General features: G+C 43.4%; 1 protein-coding gene across 2 annotated transcripts in view; it reads left to right on the plus strand.

Moving 5' to 3' along the window:
- Nucleotides 1-21,309, plus strand: part of ILDR2 (immunoglobulin like domain containing receptor 2) — a 234,264-nt gene that overhangs the window by 179,956 nt on the left and 32,999 nt on the right. For both annotated transcript variants that reach the window (XM_066598554.1, XM_066598553.1), the window contains exon 4: nucleotides 6,976-7,032. In XM_066598554.1, coding sequence (XP_066454651.1) covers nucleotides 6,976-7,032 — 57 coding nt within the window. The remainder of the gene's footprint in view (nucleotides 1-6,975; nucleotides 7,033-21,309) is intronic.

Raw genomic sequence — 21,309 nt, forward strand, 5'->3', positions numbered from 1 at the left:
TCCACCTCCACCAGCTTGAACTATTGTCACCTGACAGGAAGGGTTCAGTGATTCATGCTGCTTGTGCCAAATTCCGAAATCTGGATTCATTTGACCAGGTGATGTTTTGCACTGCTCAGTGATCCGATTTTTGTGCTCTTTTGCCCGCTGGAGCCTTCTGTTGCTCCTAGACAACAGTGGCGCTGGAAGCGGTCATCTGTGATTATACCATGTGTGCGGAAGAACGACAAGTTGTTTATGTCTACGAGATCCCCTTTCACTGGATGTTTTCCTCGATTACACCATTTTCATTATACTTTCCACACCATTATACGAGAAAACCCCACCAGGTGAGCAGTGAAATCCTAGCCGCAGCTAGTCTGACAGTGATGACCAGGCCTCATTGGAAGTCTCTCAAATTGCTGCATTTACCCATTCTGATGTGGATTCACACTGAAGCTGATCCACTGAAAACTTGTCACTTGATTTTAATCTGGGGTCATGGATCTAATTTCCAGGCAAAGAAGCGCCAATCTTGATTGGATCGGCGTCTGATAAAGTGGGCATTCAGTGTGTAATTATCTAGGTCACAACAAAATGTGAGCTGAATGCTGCAGAGAGCCAGGTGTAGGTCTGAGGCACAGGAGAGGCGAGAGACTGCGCTATGTACAGCAGCAAACAGCATGTCACAGGCAGTGAGCAAACTCCAGGCCACTGCAAAGGAGCAGGGATTACTAATTGGTAATAGCCAAAAAAAATCTCGCCCCTAGAAGTTGTTGTCCTTTTGCTGCAAAACTGGGCATGCAGTTACATCTCAGGCAGATATGCAAATGATTAGAGCTGGAATGGTCTTGTCACCTGAGACCCTAAAAGTGGTTCAACCCTTGACTTATAAAAAGGCTCTCAGAGCCTCCTTATGTATAGTGGACATCTTTTTCCAACTGTTTTGTTGTCCGCCATCTAGAGACAGGTGGCATCATCATTAAAGGCCGCCTATGACTGTTGGATTCATTTCCAGCCACTTGGTAATACCAGATGATTGCACATTCAGACTACAGACAAAATTTTGTTTGTAGTCTGTAACCATGGTGACGCATAGGTCTGCTTAGGAGCTGTAGACACAAAATGGTTAGAAATTTGTAACCAAGACTTATTTGCAAAGCTTCTTCATTTTACATGTAGTAAAGCTTTAAAAATAGTTGCCAAAGTCTACATACCCTTTAGTAGGTTAAAGGGGTTGTCCAAGTTAGGAAAAACTCTGGTCAACTGTTCCGCCATGCATTAAAATAGCAAATCAGCAGTTACTCCGTGCTACTCTGTTCGTCCTCCGCCACTTGCTCCGGTCTGTTTACAGGCAGCTGTGATGTGTTGTTAACCTGCTGTAGCAGCCAATGACAGCACATCAGCCATGATTGCTGGGCTATGTCATTGGCTGCTACAGTCTGTTTTTAGGCGGGCTCAGCATGCAAAGTGACGGAGGATGAACAGGTAAGAGGTGAGTAACTGCTGATTTGTTATTGGGGCATCCATTGACGTGGTTTCCACAACCCCTTTAACAATGGAGAATATTTTGCCCGCCTACCCAGTACATTCAGAACTATATTTCGTACAGCGTTGATGACATCCATGATTCTCCTGCAGTTGTGTCTCCGCAGGACTCTCCAGCAACTATATATAGGAATTCCATCTCACAAGACAGTCGGGCGAATCTAGAATGTAGGCGCAATTATGGAAGATTGGTATCCGGGGCCATAAATCATATCTAGCCCTTTACTAATACAGGAATGATTGTCTCAGCGCCGTGCCAATAAAATGCAGGTTCCTTCTGCTTAGTTTCCTCTTGGCCCGGAGCACAGCTCGGCCTCTGGCATGAAGCTCTGAACTGATATATTTAATTATCGGTTTATTGTTCTGTAGAGGATGGAAAATTGTGTTAAACGGGTTCTATTTTATTTTGCTCCTGGGAGTGTCACCGCCGGTAGCCGCAGCATCCTAACTCTTACTGAAGTGCTCTCTATGGACAGCAGGAAGGAGGGTATATAGAAAATGCATTTGATGCAAGGGATTCTGGGAGAGTGTCCAAATGACCAAAGTGGGGAGAAAACCTGATACTATGAAAAGGTTTCCAGACTACTAGGTTTTAGGGACTTTTGAAAGCAGTGCTGGAATATAAAATATTCAGAATTATTAAACCGCCTTTGGAGTGTGTATAAAACTAATTTATAAGGTAAAGGAACTTCAGCAAGACACAACCCTGGAAAATAAGTGAGTCATGTAATGTAGGTAACTCCACCAGCAGAATAGTGAGTGCAGCTCTGGAGTATAATACAGGATGTAACTCAGGATCAGTACAGGATAAGTAATGTAATGTATGTACACAGTGACTCCACCAGCAGAATAGTGAGTGCAGCTCTGGAGTATAATACAGGATATAACTCAGGATCAGTACAGTATCAGTAATATATGTACACAGTGACTCCACCAGCAGAATAGTGAGTGCAGCTCTGGAGTATAATACAAGATGTAACCCAGGATCAGTACAGTATCAGTAATGTATGTACACAGTGACTCCACCAGCAGAATAGTGAGTGCAGCTCCGGAGTATAATACAGGATGTAACTCAGGAGCAGTACAGGATAAGTAATGTATGTACACAGTGGCTCCACCAGCAGAATAGTGAGTACAGCTCTGGAGTATAATACAGGATGTATCTCAGGATCAGTACAAGATAAGTAATGTAATGTATGTATACAGTGACTCCACCAGCAGAATAGTGAGTGCAGCTCTGGAGTATAATACAGGATGTAACTCAGGATCAGTACAGGATGAGTAATGTAATGTATGTACACTGTGACTGCACCAGCAGAATAGTAAGTGCAGCTCTGGAGTATAATACAGGATGTAACTCAGGATCAGTACAGGATAAGTAATGTATGTACACAGTGACTCCACCAGCAGAATAGTGAGTGCAGCTCTGGAGTATAATACAGGATGTAACTCCGTTTCAGTACAGGATAAGTAATATATGTACACAGTGACTCCACCAGCAGAATAGTGAGCACAGCTCTGGAGTATAATACAAGCATGTAACTCAGGATCAGTACATGGATATCTGGATATAAGATATCAAAGATAGTTTATGGGGCTGTTCAGGATTAGAAAACCACAGCTGCTACCTAGTAAAACCATGATGCGCTTGTCCATTGTTGTATCTGGTAAGGCAGCTCAGCTTTATTAAAGCAAATTGGGGTGAATGTGAAACCGCGTACAACCTGTGGACAGATGGGGCACTGTTTTGGAAAAGCAATCATGTCTTCGCTGTCCTAAGCAAACCCTATAAATTTAAAACATAAATTAGGGGGCGCTGCTGTGCACTAATTAAAGGGGCAAACATTCACAGATATCCACTTTCAACGTCCCTCGTGTCAGAATCTATTTGCAAGAGCTGCTACAAAAAAATGTATTTCTGATTGGAGAAACGGGCACGTCCTTTCATTACACAGACAGCCCATTGATTTCAAATGAAACAGTGTAATACTTAATTTCTCCTGTGGTGGCACTGTGTGGCAAATATACAAATGTTGCTGGATTCTTTCACTGAGGAACAGAGCAGCAGAACACTCTGTGATTAGATTACAGTATGATCGGGGGACCCTTATAAGTAAAACATTGTTCAAGTGGACAGCCCGTTGAAGAATGCCGATACTCTTCATCTATAGGTCTGCTGTGTAGTATAGCTCAGTCCAATATCTTACTGCCTATGATAATAATAATATTCACAATCACGCAGCGAGTTATTCTTTGCCGGGGGGTGCTCCATGTTCACAGCTGAAATAAATGATGGCATCGTATAATAAATATTTTAGTTTAGTAGATGAAGCTTGGGTTTAATGCTCTGCCCTATATTCTCTGTGCTGCGGGCTATGAGGAGATAACTGTATAGATTTAATTGCAGATGATTCTGTAAAGATCGCCTTTCATATTCACTCAGTGATTTCATTGCTGCAGGTTTATAGACTGATAGAACTGCTTTCATGGAAGAGATCAGTCGGTCTGCGTGGCGTGTAGATCTATGTAATTCTACAGACACATGCAGTCTTGTGTTTAATAGAAGTGTGCTTTAATTGATTCTATTATAATGCTGAGCGCTAAACGTCTCTGTCCTCCTCCTTACTCCCATCCTCTGACTCTTTTCCCATCTCTAGATGCTGTATATTTCTTCTCACTCCTCAGATTCCATGTTACCCTTCTTCCCCACATCCCATCTCCTTCCGTAGATCTTTCATCTTCCTTTTCCTACTAAAATCCAGATATAGTTTGATCCTCCTTAGAGCCAGTTTCTACTTTCTCCTTGCTCAGAAACCATGTCCTTCTCTCCCCCCTGAATTCCTGTCTATTCCTTCACTCTCTTTAATCCTGTGTCTCTTTTTTCCTCTTCAGATCTCATCAATCCTCTTTTCTTTGACAGTTCCCATATATTTTTCTCCTTCCAAGGATCCCATGTTTTCATTTTTATGTCCATAGATCCCATATACTCCCGCATCATATAACATGTGTATCCATTTTCTTTCCTCAGATTCTGTCTTCCTTTTCTTTGCTCTGGCCATGTTTGTTCCTTCATTCCCCCTAGACTTTGTACATTTTTTCTTCCTCATCAGATCCCATGTACGCCTTTTTCCTTATCAGATCCCATGCATCTCTTCCACTTTGGTGCTCATGTTTTTCAATTCTCAAATCATGTGTCTTCCTTATCCAATCTTGGATCCCTTGACTCTCTTCTCCCTTATTAATTTCTGTCCACCCACCTCTTCTCAAGGATCCCATGTCTCCATTCTTCCCTCTACAGATTTCACCTTTTCTTTTATCCAATGTCTTATTTTCCCACTATAGATGACATATATTTCCTCTTAAACAAACGTATATTCTTTCTCGGATTCCATGTATCGTTTTTTTCCCCAATTTTTATGTTGTCATTTGTCATATAAAACTGCGGTTCGATAATGACATAAGATTCCATGTATCTTTTCTTCCTCCTCAGATGACATTTATCCTTTCTTCCTCATTAAAACTTATGTATCTGTTCTTCCTCATCAGATCCCTTGTATCCCTACTTCTTCCTCAAATCCTATGTCTTCCTTCCTCCTTGTCAGATCCCATGTAGCCCTTCTCCCTCACGATGTACTATGTATCCCTTCATCGTCATCATATCCCATACATCTCTACTTCCTCCTCAGATCCCATGTTATCTCTTCTTCCTCCTTAGATCCCATGTATCCATTCATCTTCATCAGATTCTATGTATCCCTACTTTTCCCTCAAATCCTGTCTTCCTTCCTCCTCATCAGATCTCATGTATCCCTTCTTCCTCATCAGATCCCATGTATCCCTTCTCCCTCATCATATACTATGTACCTCTTCATCGTCATCAAATCCCATACATCTTTGCTTTCTCCTCAGATCTCATTTATCACTTCTTCATCCTTAGATCCCATGTATTCCATCTCCCTCAGCAGATCCCATGTACCTCTTCCTCCTCTTCAACTCATGTTTTTCCTTCCTCAAATCCTGGCTTCTTTCTTAATCTTGTGTCTTCCTTATCTACTCTATCATCCCTTGACCCTCTTCTCCTTTTTTAGTTCTCTCTTCTTCTCAAGGATCCCATGTCTCCATTCTTCTCTCTAATGATTTCACTTATTGTTTTACCCTCCTTTATCCAATGTTTCATTTTCTCACTATAAATCCGATGTATTCCCTCTCTCTCCTTAGAAGATCCCATGTATTCCTTCTCCCTTGTAGATTACTTTTTCAGTTTTCATAAACAAAGGAATTTTCCCAGATCCTCGATATATTGTCTCCCTTCTCCTTCCTCGTATCTCATGCTTTTTTCCTGGTCCTGTGTCTACCCTCTGTCTTCCTTCTGGTGCTTCAGATCCTTTGTCTTTCTTCCGCCTCTTCATGTTCATTGTTCCAGTTCTCCTCCTATATTAGGCCTTATTTTTATTAAACCTATTAACCATGTAACATGCGACTAAATATGCCTTTAGGGACTCATGACTCAAACCCTTAATCACAGATCTTTAACTTCAGTTTTATGAGACTTTTCTTCCTCTTCATCTTGGGTTTATGCAACATAAACAGCTTTTCAGACAAATTGTATTACTAGACTAATAGGACTTATTATTTTGTAATGGGATCTCTGTATAATATGCGTCAAGGAGAAATCACTGCTGACATTTCTGTAAATAGGAATATTAGCATAGGAACTCAGAAGGAAGGAACCAACGTATGCTGGAGTCTCAAGACGGGGTCCGATTTTGGAGAAGCACTCCGTTAGGTATTGGTGAAGTTGTGGGGTAGAGAATAGCCCTATTAAACTATAGCAGATGGGAACCCCATCATGGGGGGAAATGTTTTGACTCCTGATGGACCTACAGTGATTTTCACGGTAGCCCTATGGCATACTTGGCAGCAAGTTCCAAGTATCTAGAAGGATTGGATGGACAGTTTACCACAGTTATTTACATATTCTTCCATTAGTGAGGTTAAAGGTAACCTTTGATTTGATTGTTCACACTTGTAGAATGTCGTTGCTCCCATCAATATCAGTGGAGATATTGTCTGCTTCTCGGTAAACCATTAAAATGATGAACCCTACAACTTCACCATCACTCCACGATGGACTCTTTATGCCTACGGAAATCCTTGCAGGACCATCAGAAGTCATTGGTGACCAGTATCAAATGCCTCTAAGAGACCTTTCCCCATAATTCATAAAGAGGAGTAGTGATGGTTGAGGAAGGTCTTCGGTATGTGGTAGGTGCTCGTTTTTAGAAAGAACGTTTGATGCCGATGGGTTTGCTTTTGATCTCACTGGCTCTTGACCAGTTCAACCCCAGAGATGTCTTCCTCCTCTTCTTCTTATCCAGTCTCTTCTAGGGATGATTTTCAAGAACTAATTCTAATTTCTGCCTTTTCTTTCCTCTTTCTCTCTTCCAGGCAAGACAGGGGTGCTTGCTGATCTGTTGCCCAGTTTTGAAGTGGAAATTATGCCAGGTACCCAGTGTCATCTTCTAAGTGTTTCTACAGATCTGTTATTCATCCATCTGTCTCTTCCATCTGTCTTCACTCTCCGCCAGGTCAGGTTTTCCTAATAGGATGATCTCTGTGTTACGCTGTATGAGGAAGGTCGGTGAATTGTTACTAGGCTGGTTCAACGGCATTTGGGCTTCAGCTAATATATTCAAGATCTAGCAGCAGAGGGCCCCTTGTAATCGCACCTGGGGGCCCTATTCTCTGCCGAGCTGCTTCTCACGCAGCACCCTGGCAGCTGTTCCTTTCTCTCTTAATGGAGAGTTAATACATTTTAGCCTCTTAATAGCCCCCCGCTTGTTTGATATAGTTTCCAAGAGTAGGAAATGTTAATGACTTGTGAGATAGTTAGGGCACTTAAGTGATTTCAACGTCTATAAATCAGAATGATGTATGCAGACAGATACATATATAGACACGTTCATACTGTACACTGATACATGTACGCACACAGAAATATATACGACACCATGAAATATACATGCAGAGCATAAAAACATTCAGATACTAAGACATGCATACATTCTTCCGCAAACAGCGCCACAACTGTGCACAGGTTTTGTCTGGTATTGCAGCTTGGTCATATTTAGTTTGAACTGCAATACCAGAAAGAGCCTGTGGAGCAGAGTTGTGCTGTTTCAGGGGGGTGGGGTGGGGGTGGGGGGTAGTCTTTTTTTTTTATATTAGAGTATCCCCTTAAATACGTGTTTGCCTACTACTTATATCCAGGAGAACAGCTTTTCATTCACCATACAGTATTTCCGGTTTGTATTAAGTCTATCATCTTCATTTGTGTAGCATGGAAGAATGAACATTAGATATAATGACATGAGTCAAATGAGTTCCCATCATATGGCAGCTATGACCTGTGTAGCATTCCTTCAGAAGTCCCCGGTCCCGTCCCACAGCGCACAAAACTAGCGCAATTTTCTCGCCCGTGTGAATGCACCCTGAGGGGGAATTGCTGGGATTTTTGGTGTATTTTCTATGTTGTGTTTTTGTACATACATATAAAAGAGGAAGTAGAGACATAGTATACAAAAGGGGTGAAGACGCAAGACGAGGGGTCGCCTCTTTACTCACAAGCGGTCCAAGCAGTTTCTGATTTTCACTTCATATGAAGCCGTTATTAATGGTTAATCACGGCCCATTGTTATATTCCATCATTCATCATTTCATTAAACATTGGGCTGCAGATAATTGATTTTGAGTGATTCATGTGAGGAGTCAGCATTTCACGCCTCTGCGACTACCGCTTATCCTAAAATCAGCAAGACTGCGACTCGACTCATTGCTACATTCTGTAAGTTCTGAGTTGTCCATAGGCACATTCTCCGGATCTCCAGGGAGAGTCCGCATGTAGCCATTCTTTGCGGTTTTGCAGCAATTTATTTTTAAATTCTGGCAAATATGCAATGTTTTTATCATCTACAACTAAAAATACTGTTCGTAGCGCAGCACACATATGCATTAGGCATTGCTGGCTCGTGCATGGCTCACCCATGTTACACTCTGCCAGCAGCAAGGGTGAAAAAATATATATATGTACTGTCTGCAGATCTTATAATTTTAGTACAAATAAAGGCAGTAACTCACCTGGATGACATTGTTTCTGATTTGAGTCATTCACTTTTACTTTTATTCTCTATCCGACCCAGATCGCCCTGATGACCTCTTTCAGTTACTAATCACCTCTGTAGAATTTAACACACAGACATCTTTGGCTCCTTGCTTTTTTGGCACATCCTCACCTCTATACAGGCACGCCATCCCTATTGCCCTACAAAGCAGTAATATTCCTCTTGGTGACCTACAAAGGTGACATCACCGCACCGCCCGAGCTGGAATTCTGACAGCTCCCGAGTCCCGGCCACTATAAGTGGTGCGGCAGGGAGCAGAAGGCTCCATTGCTAATACCTAGTTTACAACTGGATTGGAATTGTAAGCTGTTGAAAAGCGAAGCTTGCCCTGGGATCTGGATGGGCCCCCTTACCCTGGGCCTAGTCATGGTCTTATGGTCCTGGTTGGAAACAATCATCAGATCACGGTTGCACAGCTTTTTAATACTCTGGCTATTTGTCACACTTTTTAAAAGTCATTCCATGTGAAGCTAAAGTAAGTCTGCTTTTAGGTAAAACAATTCTATGCTAATTTAAATGATAAAAATCCACCTGATACCACCACTAGAGGGAGCTCAGGAGCCGACTTCTATACACTTTAGTCATAGCCAAAGCTGCAAATTCTGAAAGTAGTCTTTTATGGTCTCCCTTCTGTCAAACATGGGATACAACAGACTAAGGCTAATTTGACATGGGTGAGTGCGATATTAGGCCGTGAAACTAAGCCCGATATCGCGCTTGCCAACATGCGATGTCCCTGCGAATGCGAAGCATTTTTGTGTTTAAAAAAAAGTCTTGCATTACTTCACGGAAGTAGCGATTCTTCGCCTTGGCGGAGGATCGTGGAATGTTTCCCATTGTCTTTAATTGGAAACCTCGTATCGCACTCACGTGCACCTCACACAGCTGTGCGATGCTTCGTCGGCCCAATTGAAAACAATGGGCAATGCGAGGGAAGGCCCAAAGGTAGGACATGACACGCTTTTTTACCACGATACGGGAAAAAAGTTTGCTCATGTATATGACCCTATTCAGAAGAATGGAGTTTATATTCGTACGCGCAAAATTGCACAGAAGGTCTACAATATTGTGTAAAAATGCAGCCAATATACAGTCGCACATATATTCACTGCGTTCTTACACATGTTGGCAAGAGCCAGTCGTTAAATAAATAGTGATGTCAAATGGACCTTCTTCCTTTTTAGGGAAGTTTCAGACAAATATGGCTTACTCCCGTTATGGCCGCCTGCACACGACCGGTGACCTCGCGTACCCGTCCGGATTCTTCTTTACTCTGTACTGGGGATAAGCCGGCTGGTGCACCTGCGCAGTACAGATTATGCCGCGCTGTCGCTAGACAATGACGCGGATCTCGCTGTCTTTCCGGGATGATGATTGCAATGCAAATCTGGCCATGTGCAGGCAGCCTATAATGGGACACAGCTAGAGATGAGCGAGTATACTCGCTAAGGCACATTACTCGAGCGAGCAGTGCCTTAGCCGAGTATCTCCCCGCTCGTCTCTAAAGATTCGGGGGCCGGCGGGGGAGAGTGGGGAGGAACGGAGGGGAGATCTCTCTCTCCCTCTCTCCCCCCTGCTCCCCGCCGCAACTCACCTGTCACCCGCACCAGCCCCCGAATCTTTAGAGACGAGCGGGGAGATACTCGGCTAAGGCACTGCTCGCTCGAGTAATGTGCCTTAGCGAGTATACTCGCTCATCTCTAGACACAGCGAAACCACTGATTTCAGTGGATTTTAGTGGTTTTATTTTCACTAGCTCTTTTCTCACCCGTTAATACTACGCCCAAGAAAAGATCGGGCAGCCGCTATCTTCCCGCATTCTTCCCCCCCCCAAAACTCCTTCTCCATGGCGCAGAGTTTGAACAGCCATGTTCAGGTTCAGGTGCCCGTACGCTCCATACCGGCAAGCGTACTTGTGCCTACGGCCCACTGCAGCCACCCATATATATATGTGAAAAATACAGTGAATAGGTACGCAAAAAAATATGTATACACAGTAAAATGCTGTATATTTCATGGATCGGAATTGCATAGCCCATGTGAAGGAGTCCTTAAGCAAACTGATTATAAAGAGTCTCAACATTCTATTACGATGTAAGGGCCAAAACACATGGGCGTATGTGCAACTACGCTTGCCGCTATGGAGTGTAGTAGTGTATGAACAGTTTTTTTGGGGGCCATTCAAATTCTACGCCATAGGGCAAGTCCTGTCTTTTCTTGCCCATACTATTAAGGCCTCGTTCACACGGAGAATCGCAGCGATATCGCATCGCTGGTCTGTGCGATATCGCTGCTATTTCTCGCAGTAATATCACGACTTTGTAGCGCTACAAAGTCGCATGTGGTGCTACAAAGTTGCACAACTTTGTAGCACCACATGCGAAGATTTTCGGGGGAGGCTTGAAATATAAGCTTTTCCCTGAAAATAAGCCATAGCTGAAGAAAGAAAAAAAAATACAAATACATCACCTCTCCCACACTGTCAGCCTGGCCGCATCTTCTCCCCGGGTCCCCGGCAATGATTATCTTCTTCTCTTCTGGCCGGGAATTCAAAAATCCCCGCCTCCTGGAAGCGCTGGCTGTGATTGGCTAACACTTAGGGGAGAAGCTGCAGCCGGGCTGACAGCACGTCTAAGGTGATGTATGTATATTTTTTTATTTTTTCCCTGCAGTTAGGGCTTAGTATAGGCTTTGACAATAGGATTTCCTACTATCAAAGTTGCGTCACACCGCACGAAAACCGCGTTTTTATGCGATACAACACAGAAGAAGGCTCCATAGGGAAACATGGGCTACAAAACCTCACGAGTCACGTGCATATAGCCGGACCCGCACGGTTTGTGTCGGGTAGTTGCATGCTACCCATAGGAAAGCATGGGCTTCTCTTATATGCGATTTGAAGCATTGTAGCAATGCTACAAAATTGTGCGACTTTGTCGCCCGTGTGAACGAGGCCTAAAGGCCAAGAATAGCGCTAATGGACACAAAACAACTGTCATCAATGGTTTCGTTTTGTCTCATTATGTGGCCGTGATTATGGCGGCCGTATAATGGGACTAAATCACGCCAATCTGAAGAAGCCCCTAGGTGTATTGTCAATGTCCCCTTTAAATACACATTGCGACAACTGGAGGAATTGACCCTTCGTGCTCCGGCCGTCCACACATTGAAATGTACAGTAGAACAAATATTGGACTTTATCTTAAAATTTTATTCTTCAGAAATCAAATTTATTCCATCAATTCCCTGAAAGAAACACACAGTTAATAATGTATAGAGTGGTCTGGTGAATAATGTATACTATGGATTGTTACGTTTCATCATTCATGCCCGAGAATAAAATATTCATTAAAGGAGCTGCTTCATATGGCGTATGGGCGCACGTAGGGGGGAGACTGCAGAGACTAAAGGGCGAGAGCTGGCGATAGGTGAACATCTCCGATGGCAGGTGGGAAAGTTGCAAAATGAACAATGGACACACAAAGCTCTATTGACTATACAGGGGGCGATTACATGGTGACTATGTCAGACTGGTGCACTTAAAGCGAGCCTATGGTTTTGGGACAAAATTCTGCCCCAAGACTAGAGGGAGAGGAACCTTCAGTTTTTTGTCCCTGTTCTCTCTCCAACCCACAGATTCCAGGCCCACTTTTCAACCATCCAATATGGCTATTTCAATTTTCTAACTACCTGCTGTCTGATCGGACGTTGCTGATCACATGAGCATTGCTGACCAATCAGAGATTAGGTAATCACATTGGTAGTCCAGCTCTACCAATGCACTGCAGGGATTGGGTAGTCAGAATTTTGAATGTTTAATGTTGCTCTGACATTTTATGTTTTAGGGTACATTCACACATTGGGGATATCCTCCGCAGCGGAAAAACCTTAGCGGCAAATCTGCACTAAATGGTGCAGATTTTAACCCCTCACTTGAAGGGGTGATATACACTCTTTCTAAAAAGAAAAAAATCAAGCACCTGGAAGTTGTCGTTTAGCTGCAAAACTCTGCATGCAGTTACACTGCCCCCACTGCTGTTGTGATGGTATGGGGGGGCCATCACATACAACAGTCAGTCACCTCTAGTAGTGGTACGAGGGACAATGGCGGCTCAGCGATATGTTCAGGACGTCCTGCAGCCACATGTGTTCCTCTCATGGCAGCTTCCAAAAGACAGCAGGATAATGCTTGGCCGCACACACAAGGGGGTCACAGGAATGTCCCCAACACATTGTCACGCTCTGAGGCCACTCCGGTCACCAGATGTACCACCAATAGAACATGTATGGGACTATCTGGGACGCCAACTTCAACAGCCTACGAGTTTGCACAATCTAGAGGCTCAATTACAGCAAAAGTGGATCGCTATGCTGCAATATACCATACGCAACCTGTATGCCTCCATGCCCGCCCTTATCACATCTTGCATCCAAGCTAGAGGTGGCCAAAAGGGCACTAGAGCCGCCTCTAGTTTGGATACAAGATGTGATACTGGCAGGCATGGAGGCTCTAGCACCCTGTTGGGCTGCCTGTAGCTCGGATACAAGATGCGATACGGGTGGGCATGGAGGCTCTAGTACCCTACTGTATCATCTCTAGTTTGGATGTAAGATGTGATACGGGTGGGCATGGAGGCTCTAGTACCCTACTGTATCATCTCTAGCTTGGATGTAAGATGTGATACGGGTGGGCACGGCGGCTCTAGTACTCTGTTGGGCCGCCTGTAGTTTGGATACAAGATGTGGTATGGGCAGGCATGGAGGCTCAACAGGGTACTAGAGCCTCCATGCCCACATGGTTAGGACCACACGTGCACCCTCCGGGCCACTGACCTAGCCAGAGCAGGCACTGGAGGAGAAAGTCTGCAGAGAGAGGGAGCTAATTGCATAGGCACCAAGATAGGAGCAACTGCAAACGCAAGCTGTAACACAATCAACTGCTAAATCCTGTGTTCTAAGAGAGCTGGAGTAATGAATGAACATTTATGAACATCCATGTTGTTAGGATATATAGATAAGCATCATCACACAATGCCCTTTACTGTATGGTCAGATGCACACGGGCACATTTGCATTGTGGAATCCAAAGCGGGTGTCCGCCTCCGGACTCCGCAGACAATACTGGCCATAGACATGCTATGGAAAATCGCTTTTTCCTGTCCATGAGCGGAAATCAATTGCGATTTTCCGCTCGCAGAGGGAAAATCGCAGCAGGTTCTATTTCGGCACAGATTCTGCACAGCTGGAATCCGTGTCCTCGCCTAGCAATGGCACAGCATCATCTGTACTGCGCATGTGCCGGTTGGCTCGGCTGGCACATCCGCAAGACAGATCCTAAAGGGGACCCGGGGTCACTGACCGGGTACTGGGTCGCATTCTACTGCGGGATCCCGCGTGCGGAATCCGACCGGGCCATGTGCATTACGCCTGTATCATATCAATCTAATTGTGCTTGTTTCCAGACACAATGTAACGGCTTAAAGGGGTTCTGTCATTAAAAAAAAAAAATTACACTTACCTATTCCTCCCCTGTTAGTCTACTTACCTGATCTTCACCTTGCCTATCTTCTCCTGATTCCTGCAGTCTGGGGGGGATCACTTCACTTCCAGCTGCCTAATTCTTCTCTTTCCTGTGAGGTTACGTACATTGGTTGCAGTCTTCTGCCTGCCAGCCAATGTATGTTACGCCACAATTCACAGGCCAGCAGGGGGAGTGCCGATCTACTTCAGAGGCTGCTCATGCAAGCTGTCTCTGAAATAGATTACAATTCCTTACTAAGCAGTGAAAGCTGCAGCACAGGGACGTGACCTTCACTGGCCCGGCCTCAGGAAAACCCAAAAATCATCGTTCTGTGTAAACAGACTATTATTCATCTATGTATGACAACCTGTTTAATGTGAATGGAGGCGGGTGGGCCGGACCAATCCCCGTCCCGCTGTGCCTCCAGTCACTGAGTGATGATCGCTCTTATGTAAAGGCACAGGAGCGATCGTCAATGGGACGGCTGCGGGGCACTGAAGCATCTGACAGTCACCTAGTGTAAAAGGAGCTTTAGCTGAGTGCCTCTGATATTGGAGTGCAGTTAAAGGGAACCTGTAAGCACCTTTGAGCCCCAAAAACTATTTGTCAAAGTAGTTGCTGTGGGTAGAAACGTTGCTGCTTGTTTATGCTGAAGTTGCATACAATAAAGTAACTCTTCCAGATATGGTTGAGTTTTAACCTGCACCGCTTTCTGATGCTGCCTGCATTTTTGTACTTTGAACATTTGTGGATAGTGGTCTCGGTCCATCCAGTGACGTGCATCTGATCTACCCCTTGAGGAGGTTGTCGGCAGGAGTGCTGCTGGAGTTATCTTTTTTTCGTTTCATGAAGTCAGAAAAGAAATGTTTTTTTCCAAATGAGCAATATTGGCTTGATGGTTTTTTTTTGCCTTGCTCTGGATCAACAAAGGGGTTGAAACAGGCTGAACTAGACTGACATTATCTTAATTCAGCCTAACATACTATGTTACTATGAACAAGCAGGGAATGCTGGAAACTTTTAAAGTTTGCAGAATTGTGAATGCAGTTCTGGAGTATAATACAGTCTCTAATTCAGATTGAGTAAGATGAACAATGTACCTACAAAGTGACTCAACTTCAGAATATTGTAGGAACTGTTCACATTAGCGTCACGGCTTCCATTCATAACAGAGACATGACAGCAATGATGGATCCCAATTTTAAACAGAGCAGTCTCAATCAATTTTTAACCAAGAGCTCTGCAGACTATGCTGTTCTTCCTGTCAAACATACCAGGGGGGTGGCCATCTCTGAATGAGTCTAAGGGGTGTGGCCATCTCTGAATGAGTCCAAGGGGTGTGACCATCTCTGAATAAGTCCAAGGGGTGTGGCCATCTCTGAATGAGTCTAGGGGGTGTGGCCATCTCTGCGTTTAAGTGGTGTGGCCATCTCTGAGTATAAGGGTGGAGCTTTAGAGAAGGCTGTGACCAATAACATTCACCATTTCTCAGCAGTGAGAGGTCACGTGACAGACCAATCACTTATCAGTATGTAGAGATAGCTGCTATTAAAGAGGGCTGGTTAGGGCTACAGACAACATATATAAAACATTTAGTAATTTTTGTTACATTTTGGGCAAGTAAAATTGACCCAGTGATGAACTGCCCACGGGCATAGAAGGGTTAAGCTTTCCATTCTTGATTTTCGTGGATTGATGGCGCACTTAAAGTGTAGAATTCGCTTGTTGTTGCCGATTCTCCCTCTATAGATATTAGATGCTGTTACAGAGCAATAGTGACACCGCCCGGCCCTGGCAGTTATGTCCGCTTTGCTTCCGCTACGCAGATGGCTGGGCCTAATTATACGTATTGTAAAGTAGAGCAGGGAAATTGTGTAACATGAATGAACCTGCATCCCAGTCTAGTAGCTGGAGTAATAACAGCTTTAAGAATTACACAGCCACATCACACCCATGATTGTAATCATTAACTCTGCGGCTCGCAAAAGCTTTGTTACCATGTTTAACCCTCTACTATGCCCTCTTCCTCCATTTATTTATTCAGTCCACACACATTTAAAGGGGCATAAAAAAAAATTGTCCCATGAGGAAGCCAGTTTGTTTACCCTCCTCCTCCAGTTACTTATGAATGCGAAAGAAGGATTGAAGAAAAGGGGAGGAGCTTAGGCTGATACTTTTGTAACTGGGAGGCAGCTTACTGTAACAGAAACCTCTCCCCCTTCATGACTCATTAGACTTCCAAAATTTAAAGAAACCCATCTGGGTAATTTTTTTAAAGCATTTTCACGCTATATGTATTTATGCACAGATATACGCTTTCACTTAGCTTTAAGGGCTCGGTCACACGGGCGTTTGTAACGGACGTTTTTCCGCACGTCAAAAAAAATCGCACTAGATAGAACCAATGCTTTTCAATAGCAGCGGTCACATGTGCGAATTTTACATGTGGAAAAACGCCTGCGGCAAAATTATAGGGTACCGGTTCGCAGAACGCATGTAACAGCATTCTGCGGCAAACCAGTGTTCTGTGTATGTGAAACGCCTGGATGCTGTTGCATCCAGGGGTTTCACCTTGCACTCAGTAGGGCCGGCGGCAGCAGCGCCTACCCCATTGAGAACATATAGTGAAGATCGTGATCCTCTGTCACAGCTGTAACAGCTGTGGCAGAGAAGAACGATGTTCTCCCATTGAATTCAATGGAGCCGGCAATACAGCCGGCTCCATTGAAAGCAATGGGCTGCCGGGAAGCGCTGCAGTGATTTTCGAGGAAGGGCTTAAAATCTAATTATAATATGAATTAAATGGGAGAACATCGTGATCCTCTGCTACAGCTGTGGTAGCTGTGGCAGAGGATTTCTTCATCTCCGAGGGGAGCCCCATTTTCACTAGACACTGTGACAATGCTGTCACAGTGTCCAGTGATGATGGGACTCTCCGCAGAGATGAAGAAATCCTCTGCCACAGCTGTAGCAGAGGAGAGCGATGTTCTCTGTATGTCAGTGGAGCTGCCGGCCCTATTGACCACAGGTAAACCCCTGGATGTGACAGCATCCAGGGGTTTCACATCCTAGGAATCCCCTGCTGCAGCTGTCACAGCCACAGCAGGCGATAGTGGGCAGCCCTTTTTTTAAAAGCGTTTTTTTCCGCCATGACGCCCGCTTCGGTCACGCAAATTTTTTGAACGCATAACTGATGCGTTCAAAAATTCGTGCGTCAAGATGCCTGTGTGACTTTATTCCCCATATAGTAGAAAGTTATTTAACCTTATCATATAGTTTCATTTCTGCTCTATTTTCTGGACCACTGTTTACTGTAAGTGAAAGAAAAACGAAATACTAAGCCCACTTTAGTACTTTATTTTAGCGTAAATATCCTCATTTTAAAAATAAAATTGAAAGTAAAATATATGTTTTTTTGGAAACTTTGTACACATGTCAAAGTAAAAGCCAAATCCAGCCTGCCACCTCCTTTTATGTTGCCGGCTAGCTGTGCCGAAAACTAACAGGCATTCCACTGCCTGAGGCAGTGCAGAGTCTGTGACCGCTGACCTCTCCCCACTGGTGTCTGCATGCGCCGTCCTGTGCTCAGTGCAGACTCGGAGGGGAGAGGTGAGCAGACACAGACTTAGCAGCTGCTGCAGCCAGACCGGATCTGCTGGCAGGGTGGGTGGAAAGTCTGTAGGGCTATTGTCCGCCCAGAGACCAATATGGGGTCGCTGTTACTACTGTGGCCAATATATAAAACACCATTACTACCGCAGTCACTATGGGGGTCACTAATACTATGGGAGTAACTATTACTACTAGGGCCACAATGTGGATCACTATTACTACTGGGGCCACTATAGGGGTCACTATTACTACTAGAGTGACTATGGGGTCACTAATACTATGGGGATAACTATTACTTTTAGGGTCACAATGTGGGTCACTATTACTACTGGGACCACTATGGGGGTCACTATTACTACTGGGGCCACTATAAAGTTTAGTAATACTATGAGTGTAACTATTGCTACTAGGGCCACAATGTGGATCACTATTACTACTGGGGCCACTATGTGGTCACTAATACTATGGTGGTAACTATTACAACTAGGGCCACAATGGGGGTCACTATTACTACTGGGGCCACTATAGGGTTTACTAATACTATGGGGTCACTATTACTACTACGGCCACTATGGGGGTCACTATTACTACTGGGCACACTATTCCTATACAGTCTTAGAATTACAATCAGCCCTTGGAAGGCAACCATGAGGCTCATGTGGCCCTCTGTGAAAATAAGTTTGACACCGCTGCTCTATAGGAACCCTCAACCACGCTTCTTTGACACTTTGTCTGCCGTGTACATTTATCATATGTGGCATGGATCCATGTATGCCTATTCACCCAACGGAGGCCAGTTTGTTGGGTTCTGTCAGGGTTGAAATAGCAGAGAGGTCTTCACTATTCCATACAGAGGCAACTAGTAAAAAAAAGGCTACTGTGTGCTAAACTTTTTTTTTTTTTTTTAATGGTGGCCAATATATGACAAATATCACTAAAAGCTTCCCTTACATATATACATTCGCCTAATCAAAGCCTCAGACCTACATGGAAATTGCAATTTGAAAGGAGCTTTATAGCCAAATGCACCGACTGCAACACAACAGCCACCCTGATGATATCGCAGACCTCCTCTATATCTTCAGAGGCTCCCATATATCCCAGTGTGTCAAATTTCGCACATTAAATATCTGGAAATGTTTGCAATTTCTTATTTCTTCACCTATTTTTCTTTAATGTGGCTCACAAGACCCCGACCTGGAGTACAACTCTAAATGTGATAGAAATGTAATTGGTGGGAAGACGTACAGCATGTAGACAACGAGAAGACAAGCAGTAATGCATTCACCCTCCCTCCACACCGAGTCATATTATTGAGGCGCCCCCTGCTGGGTATGATGGAACTGAAGTGACCTCACTGCACACAACACTCACAATATAATGTGTTTGATGTTTGATGTAGAAGCCGCAGGTATCATCGACCTGTAGTCAGAGGCACGGATATTCCAAATCAAATCCACCGCGGCTGAAGCACAGCAGACGCCGGATCCTACCGTAGACACAATCCGTCCCGCCGGACAAAGGAGGATCGCTGCCTGCACTTCACTAACACAATATGTAATTGTGATCATTGATCGACAGCAGGAGCAGACGAAGAATAAGTGACAGGAGAATATCACATTATATGAACACTCCATCACCTAAAGAGTTAATGAGCATCTAAAGATGTGACTGCAGTGTAGAGGGGAAGGTCCCAGCGACTAAATCTGCAGCTGAGAGGCAGACAGCAGAGCTGAAGGCATAGCCACATGGACCAGGCTAGAGTAATAATGCCACCCGGGTTCCACTAACTGTTAGGGATGGCATACCGTAATAACTGGCAGCATTATGGTACTTATATTCATGTCAATAAGGGGCAGTATTATAGTAGTTATATTCTTGTACATAGGGGGCAGTATTATAGTAGTTATATTCTTGTACATAGGCGGCAGTACTATAGTAGTTATATTCTTGTACATAGGAGCAGTATTATAGTAGTTATATTCTTGTACATAGGGGGCAGTATTATAGTAGTTATATTCTTGTACATAGGGGGCAGTACTATAGTAGTTATATTCTTGTACATAGGAGCAGTATTATAGTAGTTATATTCTTGTACACAGGGGGCAGTATTATAGTAGTTAATTCTTGTACATAGGAGGCTGTATTATAGTAGTTATATTCTTGTACATAGGGGCAGTATTATAGTAGTTATATTCTTGTACATAGGGGGCAGTATTATAGTAGTTTTATTCTTGTACATAGGGGGCAGTACTATAGTAGTTATATTCTTGTACATAGGAGCAGTATTATAGTAGTTATATTCTTGTACACAGGGGGCAGTATTATAGTAGTTATATTCTTGTACATGGGGGCAGTATTATAGTAGTTATATTCTTGTACATAGGGGCAGTATTATAGTAGTTTATTCTTGTACATAGGAGGCTGTATTATAGTAGTTATATTCTTGTACACAAGGGGCAGTATTATAGTAGTTATATTCTTGTACATGGGGGCAGTATTATAGTAGTTATATTCTTGTACATAGGGGGCAGTATTATAGTAGTTATATTCTTGTACATAGGGGGCAGTATTATAGTAGTTATATTATTGTACATAGGAGGCAGTATTATAGTAGTTATATTCTTGTACATAGGGAGCAGTATTATAGTAGTTATATTCTTGTACATAGGGGCCAGTATTATAGTAGTTATATTATTGTACATAGGGGCAGTATTATAGTAGTTATATTATTGTACATAGGAGGCAGTATTATAGTAGTTATATTATTGTACATAGGAGGCAGTATTATAGTAGTTATATTCTTGTACATAGGGAGCAGTATTATAGTAGTTATATTCTTGTACATAGGGGCCAGTATTATAGTAGTTATATTATTGTACATAGGGGCAGTATTATATTAGTTATATTCTTGTACATAGGGGGCAGTATTATAGTAGTGATATTCTTGTAAATAGGGGTCAGTATTATAGTAGCTATATTCTTGTACATAGGGGGCAGTATTAGAGTAGTTATATTCTTGTCCATAGGGGGCAGTATTATACTAGTTAGATTCTTGTACATAGGAGGCAGTATTATAGTAGTTATATTCTTGTCCATAGGAGGCAGTATTATAGTAGTTATATTCCTCTACATAGGAGGCAGTATTATAGTAGTTATATTCTTGTACATAGGGGGCAGTATTATAGTAGTTATATTCTTGTACATAGGGGGCAGTATTATAGTAGTTATATTCTTGTTCATAGGGGGCAGTATTATAGTAGTGATATTCTTGTACATAGAGGGCAGATTCCTGTACATAGGGGCAGTATTATAGTACTTATATTCTTGTACATAGGGGACAGTATTATAGTAGTTATATTCTTGTACATAGGAGGCAGTATTATAGTAGTTATATTCTTGTACATAGGGGACAGTATTATAGCAGTTATATTCTTGTACATAGGAGGTAGTATTATAGTAGTTATA

Source organism: Eleutherodactylus coqui, chromosome 4 (assembly GCF_035609145.1).
Source record: "Eleutherodactylus coqui strain aEleCoq1 chromosome 4, aEleCoq1.hap1, whole genome shotgun sequence".
Classification (NCBI taxonomy): Eukaryota; Metazoa; Chordata; class Amphibia; order Anura; family Eleutherodactylidae; genus Eleutherodactylus; species Eleutherodactylus coqui.